Source organism: Myripristis murdjan, chromosome 13, assembly GCF_902150065.1.
Source record: "Myripristis murdjan chromosome 13, fMyrMur1.1, whole genome shotgun sequence".
NCBI classification, from domain to species: Eukaryota; Metazoa; Chordata; class Actinopteri; order Holocentriformes; family Holocentridae; genus Myripristis; species Myripristis murdjan.
Window position 1 is genome coordinate 15,162,559 of NC_043992.1, and position 21,411 is coordinate 15,183,969.

At 43.5% G+C, this 21,411-nt stretch overlaps 1 protein-coding gene across 1 annotated transcript in view; it reads left to right on the plus strand.

Moving 5' to 3' along the window:
* dpf1 (double PHD fingers 1) overlaps positions 1 to 13,168 on the plus strand; it is a 40,839-nt gene extending 27,671 nt beyond the window's left edge. The window contains exons 10-13 of the mRNA XM_030066204.1: positions 9,746 to 9,865; positions 10,917 to 11,029; positions 11,760 to 11,841; positions 13,098 to 13,168. Coding sequence (XP_029922064.1) covers positions 9,746 to 9,865; positions 10,917 to 11,029; positions 11,760 to 11,841; positions 13,098 to 13,168 — 386 coding nt within the window. The remainder of the gene's footprint in view (positions 1 to 9,745; positions 9,866 to 10,916; positions 11,030 to 11,759; positions 11,842 to 13,097) is intronic.
* The last annotated feature ends 8,243 nt before the right edge of the window (positions 13,169 to 21,411 follow it).

Sequence of the window (21,411 nt, forward strand, 5' to 3'; positions counted from 1 at the left end):
TGACTTAAGTATTGTGATTCTTTTTCGTACAATTTTGATAGATTTTTTTTATTCCTTAATTGAGTAAAGATAATGGTATCAAATGAAACGAGACAACCTAAGCAATCCATCGATGCTGGGCAGGAGGGTTAAATATTGCTCCAAAGTTAAGCTAAATTTTGGTGAGGGGAAAATGGCATAACCATTTTACGTCACTGTATAAAATTACCTATTGTGACCGTTAAGATCATCACAGCCTCATTAAACTTTAAAGCCACAAACTAGAGCCCGAGGGTATTCAGAGGATGTGTGATTTTCCAGGTATACTGACAGTACAGAGGAGTTTCTGAGAAATTTCAAGAACAAAAATCACAATAAATTGTAATATCCAATCACAATACTTGCAGAACCACATTACTAAAGAATCTCAACACAAACTGACTTGCACCCCATATCATATTGTGACAGTACTGAATCAGGAGATAAGCGTATTGCCGCTGCCCTTCTAGAAACAGTTTTAGAAAATCTGGAGCTGATCAGTGTCTGGTAGCGCTCTCCTGGCTGGAAGTGATGTGTTTTACACTTCCAGTTTGCTAGAATAAATAGAAAAATAGCTTGGTCCATAGCCAACATGGCTGATAAGACAAAGAAAACAGCGCCACTTACAGGAGGCAAACTTAAAAGGGGAAAGACGCCTATAAGTATCAGATTAACAGGTGCAGGGACTCCACAGCAGTGAGACCTTTGCACCAAAGATTGAGTCAAAACAATTCTCCGGGCAAAATTCTCCTTTGCATGCATTGCTGTGGGCTTTTCAAGACCGCGAGTGTAAGGCCAGTCATTTTTGACAGTGTGCTCAAACAAGCAGGGCGGACACACAGCACGGTGGACCATGTGAGGTTAGGCACAATTTAAACAGGATTTCACAGTCACATGCCCGGCCGGCTCTCCCCAGACCAAAATAGGATTAATAATTTGCATTTTAACTCTGTATCGACAGGGAAACAAATCCATGTTGGCTAAATGGTTCCTTCAAGTATGTGCGCATGTGTGTGTATGCTTCTGAGTGCGAGAGTTTTTCAGTGTGTGTGTGTGTGTGTGTGTGTGTGTGTACGTACGTCGATTTATCCACATGCATGATTTATGGGCGACTTGTGTGTGTTAGCTTCTCTGCATGTGTGCGTGATTTATTTGCATGTGTGTCTATTCACAGAATTTGCAGATATCTGCAGACTGCAGAGGCTGACAGGGTGTGTGTGTGTGTGTGAGCGTGCATGTGTGTGTGGGTGTGTGTGTGTGTGTGTGTGTGTGTGTGTGTAGGTCAGCATGATTACAAAGCAGCCATAGATCAAGTTTTATTATGCACCAAAACCTCCTCTGTCCTCTTTACTTTGCAATGTCATCCCTGCACAGAAGCTCACATTGCATGCACACACACACACACACACACACATACATACACACATACACGCACACGCAAACATACAAACACTTGCACGCATCTAGACCCACAATGCACTGGGTGTTATGCAACCTGCTGACTGGACATGAGAGTGAAAGTAGTACTTGTCTGTTTTGATATGTGTGTGTGCGTGCGTGTGTGTGTGTGTGTGTGTGTGTGTGTGTGTGTGTGTGTGTGTGTGTGTGTGTGTGTGTGTGTGTGTGTGTGCGCGTGTGGTTATGGGTGGGGTGGAGGTGGGGTGAGACGAGGAAAAGAGTGGAAACAGGGAGAAAGAGAGTGAGAGAGAGAATAGAGTGTGGTATTGGTGCAGTGACAACAGATGGATTGCAGAAAAGGAATTCCAATTTCCTCTTCCATAGTAAAAAAAAAAAAAAAAAAAAACGAGAGAAAGAGACCAAATAAGAAAAAGGAGGCAAAAAATGAAGCACAACGAAGCACAGAGAAGAGATTGAATCAGAGACAGAGAGGAGTAGCAATAATGAGAAAGCATAAAAGTGCAGAGAGGAAGAGGAGAGGAGAGAGAGGAGAGAGAGAGAGGTGATTGGAAGAGTGAGGAGAGGAAGAAAAAGAGAGAGAGAGGAAGTGACTTTTCATCTGTGACTGACGGTTTCCATTTGACTGCCTCTCTGTCTCCTTGTCTGCATAAAAAACCTGATGATGGCTCCCTGGCTGCTCAGGCTTGTGTGGCTCTGCGTGAATATATGTGCTTTTGCCAGATTTGTGCCTTTTTCGCTGTACCATTGTTCATGCTCTCATTTCTTCATACAATATGTACAATATTGTGTGTGTGTGTGTGTGTGTGTGCATGTGTGTGTGTGTGTGTGCATGTGTGTGTGTGTGTGTGTGTGTGTGTGTGTGCGTGCGTGTGCGTGTGTGTGTGCGTGTGCGTGTGCGTGTATGGCTGGATTAGGGGCAGAGGGACTCTCATTCGTCACATTAAAGAGAGCAAGTGGGGGATGGGACTGGAACCGGACTGCAAAAGTTATTATGCAAAGGCTTGGTTATAAATCTCTGTGTGTGTATGTGTGTGTGTGTGTGTGTGTGTGTGTTTTCATCTGTCTGTGTGCGCTCATTGTGTATGTGTGAGTATGTATGTGTATGTGTGCTGCTCCTGAGAGGCTCTCCTCATTAAGCAGCGAGGCGACAGGAGTGCAGAGTGTGTGTTTTCACACACCGCTGCTCCGATACAACAGGAGCCACTTTTTTTCCCGCCTTCCTCTCTCTCTCTCTCTCTCCCCTTTGTTGCTTCCTCATCTTTCTCCTCCTTCTCTCTCTCTCTCTCTCTCTCTCTCTCTCCGTTTCTCCCCCTTTGCTACTTCTTGAAATCCTCTGCCTCCTCCTCCTCCTCACTCTCTTCCTCCTACACCTCTTCACCCCCACCCCCTTCCCTTCCCCTTGTGTATACCTGCAGTATCGGAGTGTTTGTTGTCTCTTGTAATAGAAAAGAACAGAAACACTTGCAGTGTTACACAGAACACGCTCGTCCGCTGCTTGTTGATTCCCACCCAAACCATTTCATTGTTTAACGTTGCTGATGAGCAAATCTGATATTTTGTCGTTTATTGTTGTTTTATGGTGAACCTGTGATGGCGTTAACCATGGCAACGCATATTCACTCACTCTGCTAGGGACACAACTAAAGCTGAACGGCCGATGTGTATCTACAGAACAGAATAGAGTACACTCAAATAGAACACAACAAAGTAGAGTATAGTTGAATAGATAAGAGTACAGTAGAATCAAGTAGAGTGGATTAGAATCGAGCTGAGGCAAGAGTCAAATAGAATAGAATAGAATGAAACAGAACAGAGTACAATAAAACAGAATACAATAGGGTAGAATAGAGTAGTCAAGTCCAGTAGAGGTGGTTTGAATAGGATAAAATAGAATAGAGTCTAGTAGGCAAAAATACAGCAATACATGGTAGAACAGAATATGATAGAATGGCACATTTAAATGTAATAGAATGTCGAGCATAATCAAATTGAATAGAGTACAGTATTGTACAGAAGAGTGGACGAGAATCCAGTAAAAGAGATTTGAATAGAATCAAGCCAAATAGAGGTGAGTGGAATGGGTTAGAATAGAATAATGTGGAGTAGACTAAAGTACAGTAGAGGAGAGTAGAACAGAATAAGCTAGAATAGACCACAAATAAATAGAACAGAATAGAATAGAGTAGAGTAGAGTAGAGGTTAATAGAAGCACACTGAATCACTCTCCCCAAGAGTTGCACATTTAGAAACCTGCTTTCAGAAATGGATTTCACCTCTCAGTCTCATGACCGGGTCAAATCAAATCTGACGGTCATCGGGTTAATAGGCTTTAATTTTCTACGCTCCAATGTGCCATCGTCGTCGCTTTCTATTGTTTTTTCCACTGACAAACAACGTCCAGGACTGCTGGGCGAGTGCACCAGGAGTCAAATCAACAAGCAGAGACAAAGGCGAGAAAAAACAACAGTGGAAATGAAGCAGATAGCAAGGGCAGGTGGAAGAGGAAAAAAACAGAAAAGAAAACAGGGAAGGAAAATGAGAAAAGTCAAGAAAGTGAGAAAAGCCAACAGGTATGTGTGTGTGTGTGTGTGTGTGTGTGTGTGTGTGTGTGGAGGGTAAGGTAATTCCCCCTCGATGAGGCTTCCACTGCGGCTAGCCAGAGGATGAGTGTATCGACCAGCTGTAGAGAGCCTACTGGTTCCAGGTCAGGATCTGGGAGGAGGAAGAGGAGGAGGAGGAGGAGCGGGGCAGGAGGAGGAAGATGGGGTTAAGGAAAGGAGACAGTGGAGGAAAAAGAAGGACTTTTAGAGTTTAAACGTTTTTTTCTAGGGAGTGAGAGTGAAGGTTGGAGGACGATGGCAGCGTAATGATGATGATGATGATGATGATCCCTTGACTCCTCCTAGCCTCTCCTCATTGCTTCTCTTAACAGAAACACATCTTAACAAATAACTTCAGCTCACACACCATCTTAAAATATTGTTCTCCTTCCAATATTATTCAAATTCAAATTCAAATATTTCATCTAACGGGAGAAAAAATTGTGTTTGCTTCACTCTGGTCTGGTTTAGAGATAAATATCTTAAAGCAAGACAAAATAACGCAGATGATGCAGCTAGTATTACGATGGTGACAGCTGAGGACAGAAAATTCCTCAAGAAAGTTGATTTGCATTGGAATACAGTGGAAGCATCTCATCCTATTTGCAATTGTTTCACTCATTTTAGACAAATAAGATTGTAAGAGTCTGTGTGAAAGTAAAGAACTCCTTAGGATGGATAATTTAACATACCAAAATCCCTTACATTCACATAAATTAAAAAAAAAAAAAAAAACAGCATGCTGAGATGTGAAAATGAAGACTTTAACATTTAACAACATCTAATCTGATGATGAAAAATATGAGGGAGCCAAGTGTAGAAAATGCCAAGCATACAAAATGGCTTCATGTGCTGGGAAATTTGCTGAGAATTGAAAGATTTTCAGTTTTGGAAATACAGTGTTTCCACATTTCTCCTCTTTTTTTTTCTCATCTTCCTCTCTTTTCTCTTCTGTTGTGCTCATGACCCCACAGTTGTTGTTTTTTTTAGCTTGGCCTCTTTGCATCTTGGTTTGATTTTGTCTTCATCACTGTTTTATTAAAATTCTGTATGTAGAAGCACACACACACACACACACACACACACACACACACACACACGCGCACACAAACCCAGAGAAGTACGGATGCAGAAGTGAGAAAACTATTTCCAGTAAAAGTGGAGAGAGAATTAATGTAAACTGGAACGGGAGCAAAGGAAAGATGGAGCTCAGAGGAAGAAATAACACCACAAGGTAGCGAAGGAGAGGGGAGAAGGAGAGAAAATGAGATAGAGTGTGTGTGTGTGAGAGAGAGAGAGAGAAATCATAGCTAGGCATGGAGGAAGGAGGAAAGACGGGGAAGGGGTGGGGGAGGAGCGGGGAGCTTGGGGTGGAGGGGTGGAGGGGGGGTTGTGTGTGTGTGTGTAGCCGTTGAGGAGCATTTGAGGATTCATCTCTTGCTGGATAATTCCCAGGAGGATCTCTCTCCAACACTTGAAAGCTGTGAAGTGTGCGGTTCTGCTCATACTCCTCCCGGTAATTGGAGGAGGAGAGGAGGGAGGGAGGGAAGGAGGAGAGAGAGAGAGGCAGAGGAGGGTCAGGTAGAAAAGAGGAGAGACGGAGGTGCAAAAAAAAAGAGGGGAGCAAAATAAATGGTGGGGTGAAACAGGAGGGGTAGCAATTTGGAGAATGTGAGGGACAGGAGGCATCAAGGAGGCGAGAAGGAGAGAATAAGAAAGAAAGAAAGAAAGAAAAAAAAAGGGAAAGGAGTCTTGTTGAGCCACCTTGGCAGCCTGATTTAAGACGGCCTCTCTCTATCTCGCTCTCTCTCCCTTTCTCTGCCTTTGTTTCAATCTCTCTCTCCCTTTCGTCAAGCTGCCTTCCACTCCTTTTATTTCTCCTCGTTAGCTCTCTCTGCTTCTCTCCATCTCTCCTCCCCTCCCTTTCTCCCTCGCACTGCCAGCGATGGCGTGTCTGTGGTTGCAGGCGGGTCCTGAAACATGGCCGCAGGCGTTTAATCATTGATGGAGTTTTATTTATTTATTTATTTATTTATTTATTTATTTATTTATTTATTCTCTGAGCAGGCAGCCCCAACTCACACACATGTGTTGAGACCTGCTGATTCACTCTCTGGGGCCTCCAAGCACGCACACACACACACACACACACACACATACACACACACACACACACACACACTCACAGACACTACTGTGGTGGTGGTAGATCAAGATGCAAATGTGCCATCTCGCCGACATGTGTGTTTTCAGTTGTGTGTGTGTGTGTGTGTGTGTGTCCGCATGCATGCCTGTGTAGTTGATCCCACCAGGGATTGTGTAGCCCAAGAAGCAGCAGTGAGCCCAAATAAAAGCACAGACAGGGAAAAAAAGCAATTTATTCGAGCAGGACAAGAAGAAGACATGTTTGCATTGGCTCCAGGCCTGTATGTTCACAATGTCTGTACGGCTTTCTAACCATCTATACCCTCCTACCAGACTCAGTAAACATCTGGCTCAGGCAGTCTCCTAAGAAATAAATACACAGCTATATTATCCCTGTATTATTCCTGACTTTATTTGTACATTAATGCATCAGGTCTTCCCACAGTTTTCCATTAAGGGTTGTAATCTATTTTTTCCCTGCTGTGTTGAGAATTGATTGTATCATAGATTTTGGCAATAGATAATATACAGTGTGTATATGATGTTTCAGTAACACACCGATCCTCAACTAGACCAGACGTTAGGGTCTGACTGATATGAATTAGGCTAATACTGTTTTTTTTTTTTTTTTTTTTTTTTTTTTGATTGATATTACATAGTTTCTCATTAAATTAGTTTCGCTTTGACCATTTTAATGCTAAGAAAAATCTATAATGCAGAATTTTATTTTTGGCAGTATAAATGAAATGAAACTGGCAATTACCACAACTGGACACTGAAACTATCCAGGATACTAAAACTAATACAATAACAATATTATATACATAGATATATACATATATAAATACAAACACACATACACATATATATCACATATATCACCTCCTCAATATAATATGTAACCAATCCAACTGCATCATACCCATTATAACAGAGCTGACCCACACTGACTGGCCAGTGTCTACCCTTGATAAAAGGTCAGTCTCAGCCTCCTGCATTGGCTCTGACCTCACCTACACTTATAAATTGCCACACTGAGGTGGCCAGGTGACGTGTGCAGAGATTTTTTCCCCCTAATGAGGCCCTCGCCGTTTGAAAAGAGCTGACACCAGCGAGCTCTCGTCGCGTCATCACCAGCAAAAGAGATTATGGAGCATTATGAGGACGGAACCATCTGTCTTGAAACATTGAGCTGTGTTTTCCAGGTAGCAGGGACAGACAGTTTTGAGACCAGGGGATGCAGTGAAAATCGGCTGACTTTTTTACTGGCCGTTCTATTCAAAACATAAATCTTTAGGACTGGATAGCGTATCTTTAGTGTACATGATGGTAAATAAACTGATGAAGGCTACATGAGAGAACGTTTTTTGGGGAAGATTTTTGAAAATATGATTGGTCTGTACTGATGGTTGCTTGCCTTATGATAAGGTATTTACCTACCTCATTAGTATTTATTTACAGTACATCAGAGTTTGAAAGCCTCTGGAAAATTGCCGGTAGCCTGTACAGGCCAACAGAGTCTGATGCACCAGTATTTCTGACAGTATTGATGACTGTAAATTGCACATGGCTGTTGCTCATTATAACCCAGTTGAATACTGCAGTATAGCATCTCTACCCGCTTCCTCTTCCTCCTTTTCCCCTCTGCTTTCTTCTTCCCTGCCTCTCTTTCTCTCTCTCATCCTGATCAGAGAGTTTTTATTATATTATTTCTCAGAGGATTATACCCAGAGCCCGTGGAGTAGAAACCCAATCTCTCTCGCCCTCTCTCTCTCTCGTGCCTCCTTCCCTCCTCATCCTCTTTTCCTCTGCCTTCTCTGATTCTTCTTCTCCCCTGCCTTATCCCTCTGTACTTCCCCCCCTTCCCCTTCCTTCCTTGATTCTCCTCATTCCTCCTTTTTTTTTTTTTATCCTCCCAACCCTCAACATCTGTACCCCCAAGCCATGCCTAGCTCCACCCTGGACTGGATGGATTAATGACCTCACTAGAGAGAAAAGGAACAGGGCTCTGCCACACACACACACACACACACACACACACACACACACACACACACTTTAAACTCCAAACAGTAGCACTACAAAGAGGTCTGCAGCAATGCCTGTCTGTGTACCTGCATGTGTATGCTTAGTTTTATGCGTCCGCAGGAAGAATAGCATACTGTGTGCATACATGCGTACATATGTGTGTTTGGCTGTGTGTATGTGTGTGTGTGCACCTGCAAAATGTACTCTGCTGTATTCACGATTACTTTGTCCAGCCTGGTGAGTCACTGTGAAGGGCCCGTCCATCACATTTCATCGTGGAGAAAGAGAGGACACATACAAATAGTCCGTGCTGGTTACGTGATCGCTGCCATTAAAGTGATTATGCAATCCACAGTGGCAAGACAGGCAGGACGGACGGACGGACGGACGGACAGACAGACAGAGAGAAAGACAGGCAGGGAAGGCGATGTGGAACTCACACACAAGCACGCACATACACACTTAGACATACAGTGCACAGGCAGGCAGGGGAATTTCTCTCTTGTTAATAGTTATTATGAAACGGCTTCACGTGGAGCACTTGCCTCTCCGCACAGCGGGGCAGCAGGTCCGTCCTGGCACCCCCCCCTATCCCCCCACCCCCGAAATATTCACACACACACATTCAGAAACACACACACACACACACACTTCTCCCTCCTCTTTTCACCTCTTCCTCCTCCTCCTCCCTCTCCTACTCCAGTCTTCTGACAATATTTACCAGACCCCAGGGGCTCCCAGTGGAGTCTGTCTTGCCGCAAGAATCCCCCCCACCCCCCCACCCCCCCATACCCCCCCCCACCCCTCCCTCACCACCACCACCCCACACACCTCCCCCTCCCTCTACTTCCTGGGTGAGCCGGTGTCTCGGTGAGTCCCAGGCTTCAGCGCGGGCCTGCGACGATGCTTGTTTTAACCAAAACAAACAGATGGAAAGAGAGAGAGAGAGAGAGAGAGAGAGAGAGAGAGAGAGAGAAAATGTGGAGCCCAGCTGGGATGGTGCGCAGTCTGGCAAGGGAGACCCAGTTTCAGATCTCCCTTCCGCTTCTTTGTTTTACCCCCTACCACTTTACTGTTCTCCTGTATTCACTCTCTGTTTACAGTATACTGTACCCCCCTCCCTCCCTCCCTCTCTCTCTCTCTCACTCTCTCTCTCTCTCTCTGTCTGTCTGCCTTTTTCACTATGCCGTTTACTCTTCCCCAGCAGATTTCAACACAATTTCCCTTTTCAGCACCAGAGCGATTATTTGGCGATCTCAGCTTTGTTGGTCTGTTGTGACTTTCTAGTCTCTCCCTCTTACGCTCTCTCCTCTCTGTCTTGCCATCTGGAGATCGATACAGCTCCTTCACTCCGGGGTGAGATTTCGTAACACTGACTTACTTTTGACTTTACACTGCGCTCTCCATCCTCCTGCACTGTAGTGCGGATGAAGGCCAAGATCTCAAAGGAGAGAGTCAGGTGGGAGCTAGATATTACAGTCCCTCTTTTTTTTTTTTTTTTTAACCCGCTTCTCTCTTTTTTCTTTTTCTTCCAGCTAAGAAAGCAGCAGATGGATCGGTGATCGCTAATGGCTACTGCGACTTCTGTCTTGGAGGCTCCAAGAAGACTGGCTGTCCTGAAGACCTCATCTCCTGTGCTGACTGCGGACGCTCAGGTAGGGGTGACGCGACGGGTCGGGGCTCTCCTTTCTCAGTTTCTGAAATTCTGAAATGCCTTTGCCGCATACATTACACACTGAGCTTAATTTCCTGAAAAATCTTGACATAAAAGCAACTAAAAATAAGGCCTGTAAAGGTCAGGATGGGAAGGTGTTAATAAAATTACAATATACTTGTGGTCATGTGAGAGTAGCATGCCTACTAGGAGAGAAATTGAGTAAGAGCTAAGGGAAAAGGCTCCTCAGTACACCCTCAAAACCAATTATGGGGTTGTTATGTAGTAATGCTATGGAGCTCCTAACTAAAGTTTTTAAGTGCTGCTATATTTGTTTTTTAGGGGTTTTACACCTTAGTTCTCAAATTCAAAGAAAAGACAATCCTGTGGCAACATGGAGGTTCAAATATGAAACATACCCCTTTATCTTTATTGTATATCTGCATTATTCCATAATTGTAGATATGTTAAATATGTGCAGTAAAATTGTTGTCCATAAATTTTCCTCCAACCAATGAAACTTGATGATATCATGTGTTACATTCATGTGTTAACACTCATGTGTTTACATTTAGCTTTATCATAAGAGATACAGTAAAGTACAGGAGATCTGCACTCTCACACTTTCTGTGTGAACAGAAGGTCAGAGCTGTGTTTTAGAGCACAGTCCTCCTATACCTTATCTCATCCTATACCTCTTATCTCATTTTTGGGACTATATGCACCTGCCTGTACCATAAGACCGATAAACAGTTATTCTTCATCTTTTGCTTTTTCATGGAAGGCATCACTGCAGTTTGTGAGATTACTACAAATTTAATTTATCTCATATAATTAATTTTATAAAATAAAATGGATGGGCTTTAAATGTAAACAAATGACCAACAGAGAGCAAAAAAAAAAAAATGATATATATATGAAGAGATGGATGGTGGATGTGTCTGAAAATACAGCAAAATATTGCAATATGTTGCAATATGTAATGTGTGCGTGTGTGTATGTATGTGTGTGTGTGCGTGCATGTGTGTGTGTGTGTGTGTGTGTGCATCCAGGCCACCCGTCCTGTCTCCAGTTCACAGTGAACATGACGGCTGCGGTGAGGACTTATCGCTGGCAGTGCATTGAGTGCAAGTCCTGCAGCCTGTGTGGCACCTCTGAGAATGACGTAGGATCCCTCTCCCTCTTCCACATCTACCACCCTACTATACACACGTGTGGCTGCACACACACACACACACACACACACACACACACACCCTTGTAACTCCATTTTACATCATGTTATTGCTTGAATTGAAGATTTACATGCTCCTTTTACATGTAGAGTAAACGTATATTAACACTAAGGGGATACTTTATTGATCCCTGTAGGAAAATTCTCTTTTCAAACAGAGCCCTTGGAGCTGGTAGGGATTCAGTGTCTCTTTAACCACCAGGCCACCCCTGCTGCCCAATTAGAGACCCTGGGATGCATGAAACCCGTTTAAAACCCGTAACAGAATTTAAAAATGCATGTCTGACAAGAAAGCTGTTTTTTTTTTCTTTTTTAATTTGTGGACAGTAAGCATAGATTAGCATTCCAGTCATCAGTTGCTACCATTTTATATCCTGTTGACAGTGCAGACAGAGATCAGTGGATTCATAATAGAAAAAAAAAAAACAAAGAAAAAAAAAAAGCCGGTTTGGACAGGAAACTATAAGCAAGGGACATGTATGTACCCTCTCAGCCCAGCCTCTCCATTTGTATTTATACAGGCAAACACAGAGATGTGTTCATGTTTTCCAGTGCCGCACACATTCCCGCTGTTCAAATAAAGACGTCTGTGTCCTCAGCTTTGATTAAATGTGTCCCCACAACATAATGTTTGTCATTTGGGCATTTTCTTCTGTTCCAGGACCAGTTGTTGTTCTGTGATGATTGTGACAGAGGCTACCACATGTACTGTCTGAGCCCCCCCATGTCTGAACCACCAGAGGGTAGGTACAGCACAGCAACACTGGGTTGCACTGAGCAGAATGTGGACACAGTTTTGTAGAGATGCCACATATTGTAGACCAGGGGTTCCCAAATGGTTTTTAACATCAGAGAACCTCCAAATGGATCAGTTCATTTGGTAAGACTGCAGATCCCGAGGAACCCCACCTGGAAAGATGGCGTTTGTTAGAAATGACTTGAAACAGAATTATTGTGTCTCTACCATAGCGGGGAGAGCGATCAGGACGGTCAAACGTTGTCACCGTGCTGACTTTTAAGGAGTGAAAGCCCCTCATTTTACTGAGGACCCTGTGCATCCCGAAAGGACCCCCATGGCAGTTCCTGAACCCCACATTGGGAACCAGTGCCATATTGAAAACCACCTGAGGGTGGATACAATGAGACAGGGCTGGAAGGGTACAGATAGACTGTGGATACACGGTGGATATCGTTACAGAAATGGGCAGCCCTGTTCAAATCAAATATTCCACAACTGTCACTCGTCTACCACACATAAGATGGCTGCCTTAGGATGTTTGATTGTGTTGTCATGGAGATGAGTAGTAGAGACTGGAGAGATAATCCGTTCCCATGGAAAAGGTGTCACTTGGCTGAACATAGCGGTGCCACTTGTATTAAACACTCTATCTAACAGTGTCATGCACTGCCTACACACCTAGCGCTGTTGATTTACAATAAAGCATTTTCAGAATTCAACAGATTTACAGTTGAAGGGGTGCAGCTGTTTATCACGACAGACCCGCTCTGTACTTACTGTACTGCACCGTCTGAGCGCTGCCGCGGCCCTGTGTATATTTAGATGCATACTTTACTGTGCCTACTGTTTAGCCGCTCCAGCGTATAGTCTGTATCCTCACACAGTGCCTCCAGGCGAACCAGAGCAGTGTCTAAATACACTTTACAGGCAGAGGGTAGAGAATTGCGGTTTGACAGCGGCCTCAAGTCGATGTTTGATTAAAGTTTCAAATCCCATGCCAAACCACCCAAACCCAAACTAGTTGTCAAATCCCCTCGATCCACAAACCACACACACAGCATGTGGTGTTTTAACATCAAGCTTTAATTTACGGTGTTACTTCACGCTCTGTCTGAAACGAGGGATTAATCCGCAGGGCTTTACAATGGCTGTGATTGAACTTTTGATCTGTGATGTGGTCTGTGTGTGTGTGTGTGTGTGTGTGTGTGTGTTTGTGTGTGTTTGTGTGTGTGTGTGTGTGTGTGTGTGTGTGTGTTGCAGGGAGCTGGAGCTGTCATCTGTGTCTGAGACAACTGAAGGAGAAGGCCTCAGCCTACATCACCCTCACTTAATCTGTGGAGCTGCGCCTCATCCTCTCTGTCCTTTATCCACTCCCAAACCACCACTCTGTCACCCTGCTCCCTGCCGTGCCTCAGGCGACCTCCCCCCCACCTCCTCCCCCTACTCCTTGATCTACACGCTGGCACTTCCTCTACAATCCTTCCCTTTGACCCCCTAACACGACTGAGCAGGTGCCGCTCTCAGCGCTGTACCGGCCGTCTGACCCGAACCGCCGCTTGCTCGCTCTCGAACGTCATTCCAGCACCGAGCCAACCTTCCGTTCCTTTTGTGTGTCACTCGCGTTCCCTGCTGTGCTTGACCCGAATCCCCCCTTCCTCCTCTTTCTCGGCGGAGGAATTCATCAGCTGGCAATATGTTTGCTAGCGAGACACACACTCCAGCCTGCCAAGGGCACTTCAGAGGCATACTACTCCACGGGCACCCTCTTAAGGGCCCTCGGAAGAGCCCTAATGATCTTCAGCTGCAACTCAGTCAAGTAGTGATGGCAGGGAGTGAGAATTAATAAGATGGATGGTTGTTAGGCAGAGGACAGGGCATGGAAGACCCCGGATAACCATGGAGCAGTATTTTTAAGTGTTAGCCAACTGTGAAATATACACCGAACCAAAATTTCCACTCGTTCCCTCTCTTCTTCACCACGTATCGCAGGTCTGAGACGCTGAACTCTGCTCCTTTATTTGTCTACAGGGCTTGCTGCTCTGTTCACTTTGAATGGGGAGTGAACTGTACAGAATTCATTAGTGAATCGAGACAGATTCTATTTACACACTCTTGAAAACTCCCCACACTGGCAAACATGGCAAACAACAAGGATCTGGTCAGGAACTCACACCATCTTTGGCCTCATCCTCTCCTCTCTCTCCCTGCATGGAGTTTTCCAAATGAATGATGCATTTTGGGATTGACTCGGAAGGTTTTACTGGCTGAATGTCATCCTCGGATGAAAGGAGAGATGGATTTTCTCTAATCAGCTATCTCTGATCAAACCGTGTATTTAAAAAAAAAAAAAAAAAAGGTAATTTAGGCTAAGCATCTTTTTCCCAAATCCCTTACCTGACCCTTATTCGCCCTTCCCCTCTGTGAAACAATGACTGTGAAGCCAACGTGAGACTGAAATGACGTTCGAGGTGCTCGGTGTGTATTATCTGTGTGTTAAGAATGTAGGATTGATGTGTGGACAATGCAGATCTTTGTCTGGCCCTTGCCAAAGGCCTAAAACTCCTTTTTTATGATTCCCTTTTTTTAATTTATTGATTCATTTATTTATTTTTTCATTTGCATGTTGTTATTTCAAATTGTTTTTAAAAGACTTTTAATTGAAAATGAAAAGAAAGCACACTTAATTCGCAATAATGTGTTTGTGATATGAACTATTTTGGCAAAACTGAGTGTGTTTTCAACTCTGTGCGTGCGTGAGTCTCTGTGTGTGTGTGTGTGTGTGTGTGTGTGTGTGTGTGTAAACTACAGTAATTGTAGCCAGCTTTGTGGGAGGGGTGGAGTAGCAGAAAGGTGTGGCTTAATGTGAATGTAAGGAAAGCCAGCATTCCCTTTGTAGGCATTCTGTCTGACAATGACCACCTGAAACCAGCTTGCCAGGGTTGTTTCTCTCCACGTGAAACAAGCTGATTTTATTACCTTTGTGTCCTACAAGACATAAGGCCACCTATTTTGTGAAAGTGTAAAACTGGTGAGGAGAAGATCTTATTAAAATCATCTCTGCTATCTGCCAGTCTACTCTGCACGCAAGCGGCCAGTATTATAACACAATGTTCAAAGACCAAGCTGAAATGATAAGGCTGGGTTTTCATTAAGGGAATGAAGCTAGCCAGCATGTTTTCTTGTAAGCTTGCACTGAAAAAAAAAATGTTGTTTTTTAACCCAAAGGCCCACGATGTTATCATCCACCAGTTTAACTGGACTACTCAAGGCAACTTTAAAGGGGATGTTCCAGGTTAGCTAAATTGCAGGTGCTGATTTAGGAGGATGTTTTTCCACATTTCCAAGATGTTCGTTGATAGGGAGAGGGCAATCCATCCAGTGATCCATGAGCTTTAAGCTTGGAGACAATGGTTGTAAATAGGGGGTTGGATAAGGGCAACAAATTGCCATTTCATATTGCATATTCCTCTGTACATATCAAAGTATGAAATTGCCCAAATTCTGTTGGTTTTGGTTTGAATGACGATCTCATTCAATGCTGCATCATGTCTCTAAAAGGAACTCGCAAGATCAGATGGCTTGTGAGAATGTACCCGTATTGTGATTGTGTTTGCCATCTGATACAGGAAGATATTAGGTGCAAATACTGTGCTACCCCTTGATTCAATGTAAATCCACTGATGCATGAATGACACCCGAAATGTTTCTGATTTCATATTTTGATATTGTCAGGATTGCTTTTTTTTCTTTTTCTTTTTTTTTTTTTTTTTTTTAAAAAAACAAACAAAACAAAAATAGAAATAACCTTTAACTTGTGTTTGTTTGCGGTTTGTTTCCTTGTTCGGTTTTGTAATTGGTGTTTTTCACATTTTGCACAGTGTGGTTGCATTGCTCTCTAAGTGTGTTTTTGCGTGTATGCACGTGTGTATGTCTGTTTGAGTGTGTGTAATCCACTTACCACGACTACTGGAAGGTCAGAGAAAACCAAATTGAATCAAAAACAGTGAATTATTACTATCCTGCTTTTTCTTCTCATTGGCACCACTTGCATGGCATAATACAGCTAGACAGGACTACAGATCACTACCCGAGTGCGCTTCTCTGTACACACTGTAACACTTGGCGCTCGGATTGATAAATAAGTAGCCGTGTCATTCTGCAGAATATGTTAACTCACTGTAATATCCGCAAACAACACCTGTGGTAACCTATCAAAAAACTGTTTACTTCTATTAACCAATCAGAGCTGGTGCTGTAACATCTACATAGGAAGTGTGTATGAGTGATGTTTCTGGAAGTGGTTTGATGATGATGATGATTGTTGAGATGAAGCTAATGGTAATGTTAATGAGGTGGTGGAGGATGACAGTGTTAATGGTGATTGAAAAGCCTTTATATCGGGACCTTTCCTGGCACTTAATAAGAGACGCATGGTGGAGTCAAACTCTAATTTTGATTGTACTATCCGGGGAGGGTGGGGGTGCCATGATGGGGTCTTGGAAGGGTGGGTACGCAAACGATCACCAACCTTGAGCCTTCCCTTTGTAGATATGAACAAACACACCACCAAGGTGGAGGAGGGGAGGGGGTCACAAAGAAAGCCCCACCTGAGCCCGCCAGGCCTCAAGCTGATGCCATTACCCCCCATCACTCCCCGTTCATAGGCTTTCAGGGTGGCGGGGTCAGAGGGTTAAGACTTTGGGCCACTCGGCTCGGCTGATCCGAGCGGGACGTGGCCTCTCTTGTAAATTGTTGTGCTGTGATCTTGCTTGCACTTTTTATTTTTTTGTTTCTTTTCCCCCCAAAAAATAAGAACTAACTTGTAAGTACGTGTGCGTGTGAGTGCGAGTGCACTTTTTATTTTTAGTTTTACTTTTTTTTTCAACGTGATTGTCTGTTGTAAACAACACTGGATAAAGATGATTTTTTTAATTTGTATTTTTTACCATGAGAGGAAGATGAAATCTTCTTGGACAATTTTTTTCTTCTCTCCCCTTCTCTCTTTGTCTGGTACCTGGGAATGCTTTGAAATGTGGACTGTGACTGCATTGCTGTCATCACTGCTGTCAGTCATTCTCTGTGAATTCATCCAGCTTTCTCAATTTACCCAATTTTTTCTCTCTTCTCTTCCCTCGACTCATTTTTTTCCATTAAAAAGATGAGATATAAAAAAGGGGCTGCTGCTTTTGTGTTGTCATTTCTACTGTGTGCGTATGTGTGCAAGCGTGTGTGCATTCATTTGTTCTGAATTCTGCAGTATAAATCTCTGCATGTGTGTGTGTGTGTGTGTGTGTGTTAATGACAATCAGTCAGTCTGTCTGTTTGTCTGGTCTGTCTGTATTGTTGCCAACTAGGCCAGCTCACTACCCAGTATAACAATGTTGTTTTTTTGAGGGGGGAGAGATACCAGCCCACACAATAGTGTTTTCCTGATATGCAGAGATACATGTGCTTTGGGTACTAATACCAAACATTTTGCCTCTTTTCACTGCACAGATAACTATCTATCGCAGCAGCGTGCTCCAAGTCAGCTTTGAAGTCCTGAATAACTAATCATAATTTCCTATTTAAATAAACCCTGCCACAAAATCACCACGAGAACCATTCCTCTCCCTTTGGCAGGGCACTCCAAATATATTCCCACCTTTTCGCGTATTTGAAACGGGACAATCTGCTGCGAGCCGACAAAAGATTCAGGGCCAACATTGTTTTGCTTCCATAGCTGGCCTGAAAACACCGTGGGGAGACAAAATAGTCCCATTGTCCACGATTGTTTTCTAAGAACACTGCAGAAAAGAAGACACTTTGCTATTCAGGGCAGGTACAGTTTTGCTATTTGTGATGTATTTCTGGAGATGAGACATTCATCATCGCTGCTGTGCTGGCCAGACCTGGCTGAGCAACAGCAGCAGGGTGAAGTCAAGCTGATCAAGAATTCAATTTTTTTTTTTCCGCTATCCTCTTCTGCCTCCTTCCACAAGCCAGAAACTGAAAACTAGTGCACACTTGGTTCCTTGGGGGAATATAGGTATTTTTAACAATATGCGCTGAAAAAAACCAATTCCTCCATCCATCCTTTGGCAGAGTTCCAATCCCATCCAAAATCCTGCAAAACCCCCAAACTCCTGCCATCCTGTGCATACACACACCCACGCACGAGAACCCATGTACCCCCCCACACACAAACACACACAGATGCACACGCTCAGACAAGCATGTACACACCTCTATGCGCTTGCACAACAAACACACACACATACACTAACACAAATACGCAGCCTACAGCCTCATCTTCTTATGAGCTTCATTACTCTGACCCCAGTCTCCCTCTCATATCTCTGAGGATGTCTGTGCACCGTGTGTGTGTGTGTGTGTGTGTGTGTGTGTGTGTGTGTGTCCACTCAGTACACTAAATGTGAATGTGAATGCACTTATTCCCAGTGTAATCACATGCATCTCTATGTGTGCGTAAGTCTGTGTATGTGTGTGTGTGTGTGTGTGTGTGTGTGTGTGTGTGTGTGTGTGCAAAGGTGTGTATAGCGTATTTCAGTGTGTGGCTACTTTACTACATGTATGTATGCTTTGTATGTGTGTGTACAGTATGTGTGTGTGTGTGTGTGTGTGTGTGTGTGTGTGTGTGTGTGTGTGTGTGTGTGTGTGTGTGTGTGTGTGTGACTTCCCAGCCAATTACCACATCTCCCAGACAGACTGAGACTGCCTGGGCCCTGCCAGCCAATCAGAGAGGGGCTGCGCACTGCCGGGCCGGAGGTGGTTGCCATGGTAACCAGGAGGCCTGTTTGCATGGTGGCTGATGGAAGAGTGATGGATTACAGTAATGGGATGGAGGGAGGGAGAGAAAGAGAAGAGGGAGGAGGGAGGGAGATATAGGAAAAAGTGAGGAGGGGAGGAAGAGAGAGACAGAGAGGGAGAAAGGGAAGAGGAAGGGGGGTGGGTGGGGGTGTGGGAGGCAAGAGGAAAGGGAGGGAGGGTGAGACAGACTCATACATAAAGATATTGGAAATGTATGAATGCATCTGAAATGAAGCGACTTAAAAAGATGAAAAAAAGAATGAAGGAAAATGATAAAGGGAGTGCGGGGGAAGGGTGGGAGGGTGAGTAGATATTGGGAAATGGGGGTGGGTGGGCGGGTGGTTGGTGGTGATTTCAGTTGTGTGTGATTGAATTCATCTCTTTCCTTATTCTGTCTGGGCTGAGATGTGTGTCTGGCCGTCTGTCTGTCCTTGGAGCAGAGATAGATAAGTCTGAGCGAAAGATGCAGTCTCACCTTTTTGTCTCCTCAGCAGCACTGCAGTCAGACCGAAGCAGATTTAAAAACATACATCAGTGTGTTTTCACCCAGCCACGGGAACCCTGCCCCTGCCGAAGCTCTACATCACACAGGCCACCATAATCCACTCCAATAAGTCATATGCAAACCATTCAACCATGTGTGCCAAGAGCCTCAGTCGTGACTTCAGTGATGTCACCCTGTTTGTGAAAACTAGATATCTTTGCCTTATTTTGAAGTTGCTTGAATGTCACAAACTAATGTTTTCCCTTTTATTCACCAGGGCCAATCTGGCCACCCAGCTTTGTGCCTTGCACAGCGACCGCACCTCAGACAGTTACATTTGTATTGTTTTCCCTGAAGAGCCCTAGTGGCTACATCTTGTTTCAGGAAAATAAAATCTGGGGAAAACTTGAGTTGATTTGTATTAACGCAAACAATAAAATGCTCCAAGTCCACATGCTTCCAACATTTGCCCAATTAGAATAATCTACATTATCCTCCTGAATTTGTGTGACCACAGAGCCCGGAGGCAATTAACCATCAGATCGGTTAATTAACATTCCAACCAGTCAATCAATTAAGTTGACCGGGATCAATTTAAATGAAAGCATGTGGTTTCCTGGACACCTATGAAGCTTTGCCCTATAGAGGAGACAGCTTGAGGAAGCTATTGAGCAGACACTTGTGTCAATAGGAAGATCCTATTAAACGTTATCAGTTTACTGACACTAACAAGAGCAAATCTTCGAATGCAGGACTTTTCATATCATAAGTCACATTTAACATGCTTTTTAAGTGTCTTTTGCTAAAATGATTGCCACTCTTGTCTCCTACACGTATGTTATGCTATTGAACTACACTGAGTTTTCTCTCACTGACAGACAGCGGCCGCAGATGCTTTTGAGTCGAGGATTAGGCTTAATCTGTGGCTGGGGAGCCAAATTCCCTGTGATCTTTTCAAGTGACAAAATGTTATTCAAGTAAAATAAAGATTCAGTCCACTCAAATTAACTTCTCAGCTAAGAAAAAAAAAAACAACATTAAAGCTGTGACTAAAATCCGTCACACTGGTAGTTCAATACATTTTCTTGTCATTCAAAGTGCCATCTTTAATGATTATCTGCCAGGATCCACACTTTGAATGTGTTCACTGACTTTGAAGCCATCTAATAAAACAAAGCTGTAATTTAGCCCTTTTGAGATTTGATAACGTACCAGTGATTGGCTCAGCAATTTGCAGAACGATTATTTTCCAGATAGATGCACACTTGTATCATCTGCAATGAAATAATGCTCCAAAGAAGAAGCAAACCTCGAGTGTAAACTTGAAATCATGATTCAATGCTGCGACCTAGAGGCAGACTTCAGCAACAACATCTGACTTTTACTCAGAAAACTACTACAACTGTCAGCATTACCCATTTATTACTATAAGCCCAATAATCAATCAGTCAGTCAGTCAGTCAGTCAGTCAGTCAGTCAATCAGTGAAAGCACAGATGAAAAGGACAATAAATGGTATAAACTGATTAATAATAAAAAAAAAAATGTAAGAACGATCAATGGTATTCCTACACTACCTCTCTCAAGAAGAAGAAGGAGGAGGAGGAAGATGAGGAGAAGAAGAAGAAGAAGAAGAAGAAGAAGAAGAAGAGGAAGAGGAAGAAGAAGAAGAAGGAGAAAAATATGATAAACTGATTTATTTATTCGTTTATTTAGTTTTTGTTTGTTCTGTCCTCTACAATCCACAAGCTAGAGCCTTAGTTGAGGTGAAATGACAAACACTTTACTCATATACTGAGAGGCTGATGTTTGAGTGTGACATATGAGTGTCCACTGAATATTGGAAAAATAGAAAGCTGATTAAATACACAGGATTTCCCTGCTTCTTTCGCTCTCTTTATCTTATCTCCATGTTTGTTTCTGGTATCCACAAGCCAAACTGGCTTCATTCCACCACAATATTATTCCCCTTTCCCCCTTATCCTGGGTAAGGGGAGATTATTATTAATCACTTTTAATGACTAATAATAGTTTTAATACTAAAGAGCAGGGCAACATATGAAGCAGATTTTATCATTCACCTGGAGAGTCTGAGTGTCCGAGAGCAAGACTGAAGTCAAGCGTCAGGACTGCTGTTCTGTAGCTGACCTCTGACCTCTGACTGCCCGAGGAGGGGTCAAGTGACTGAGGATTTTCTCTTTAGATTACTATTCCATATTTTTTAATAATCACTGCTCAGATCCCTATTCGCATACATTGTGTTGGCCATTAAAGATACAGT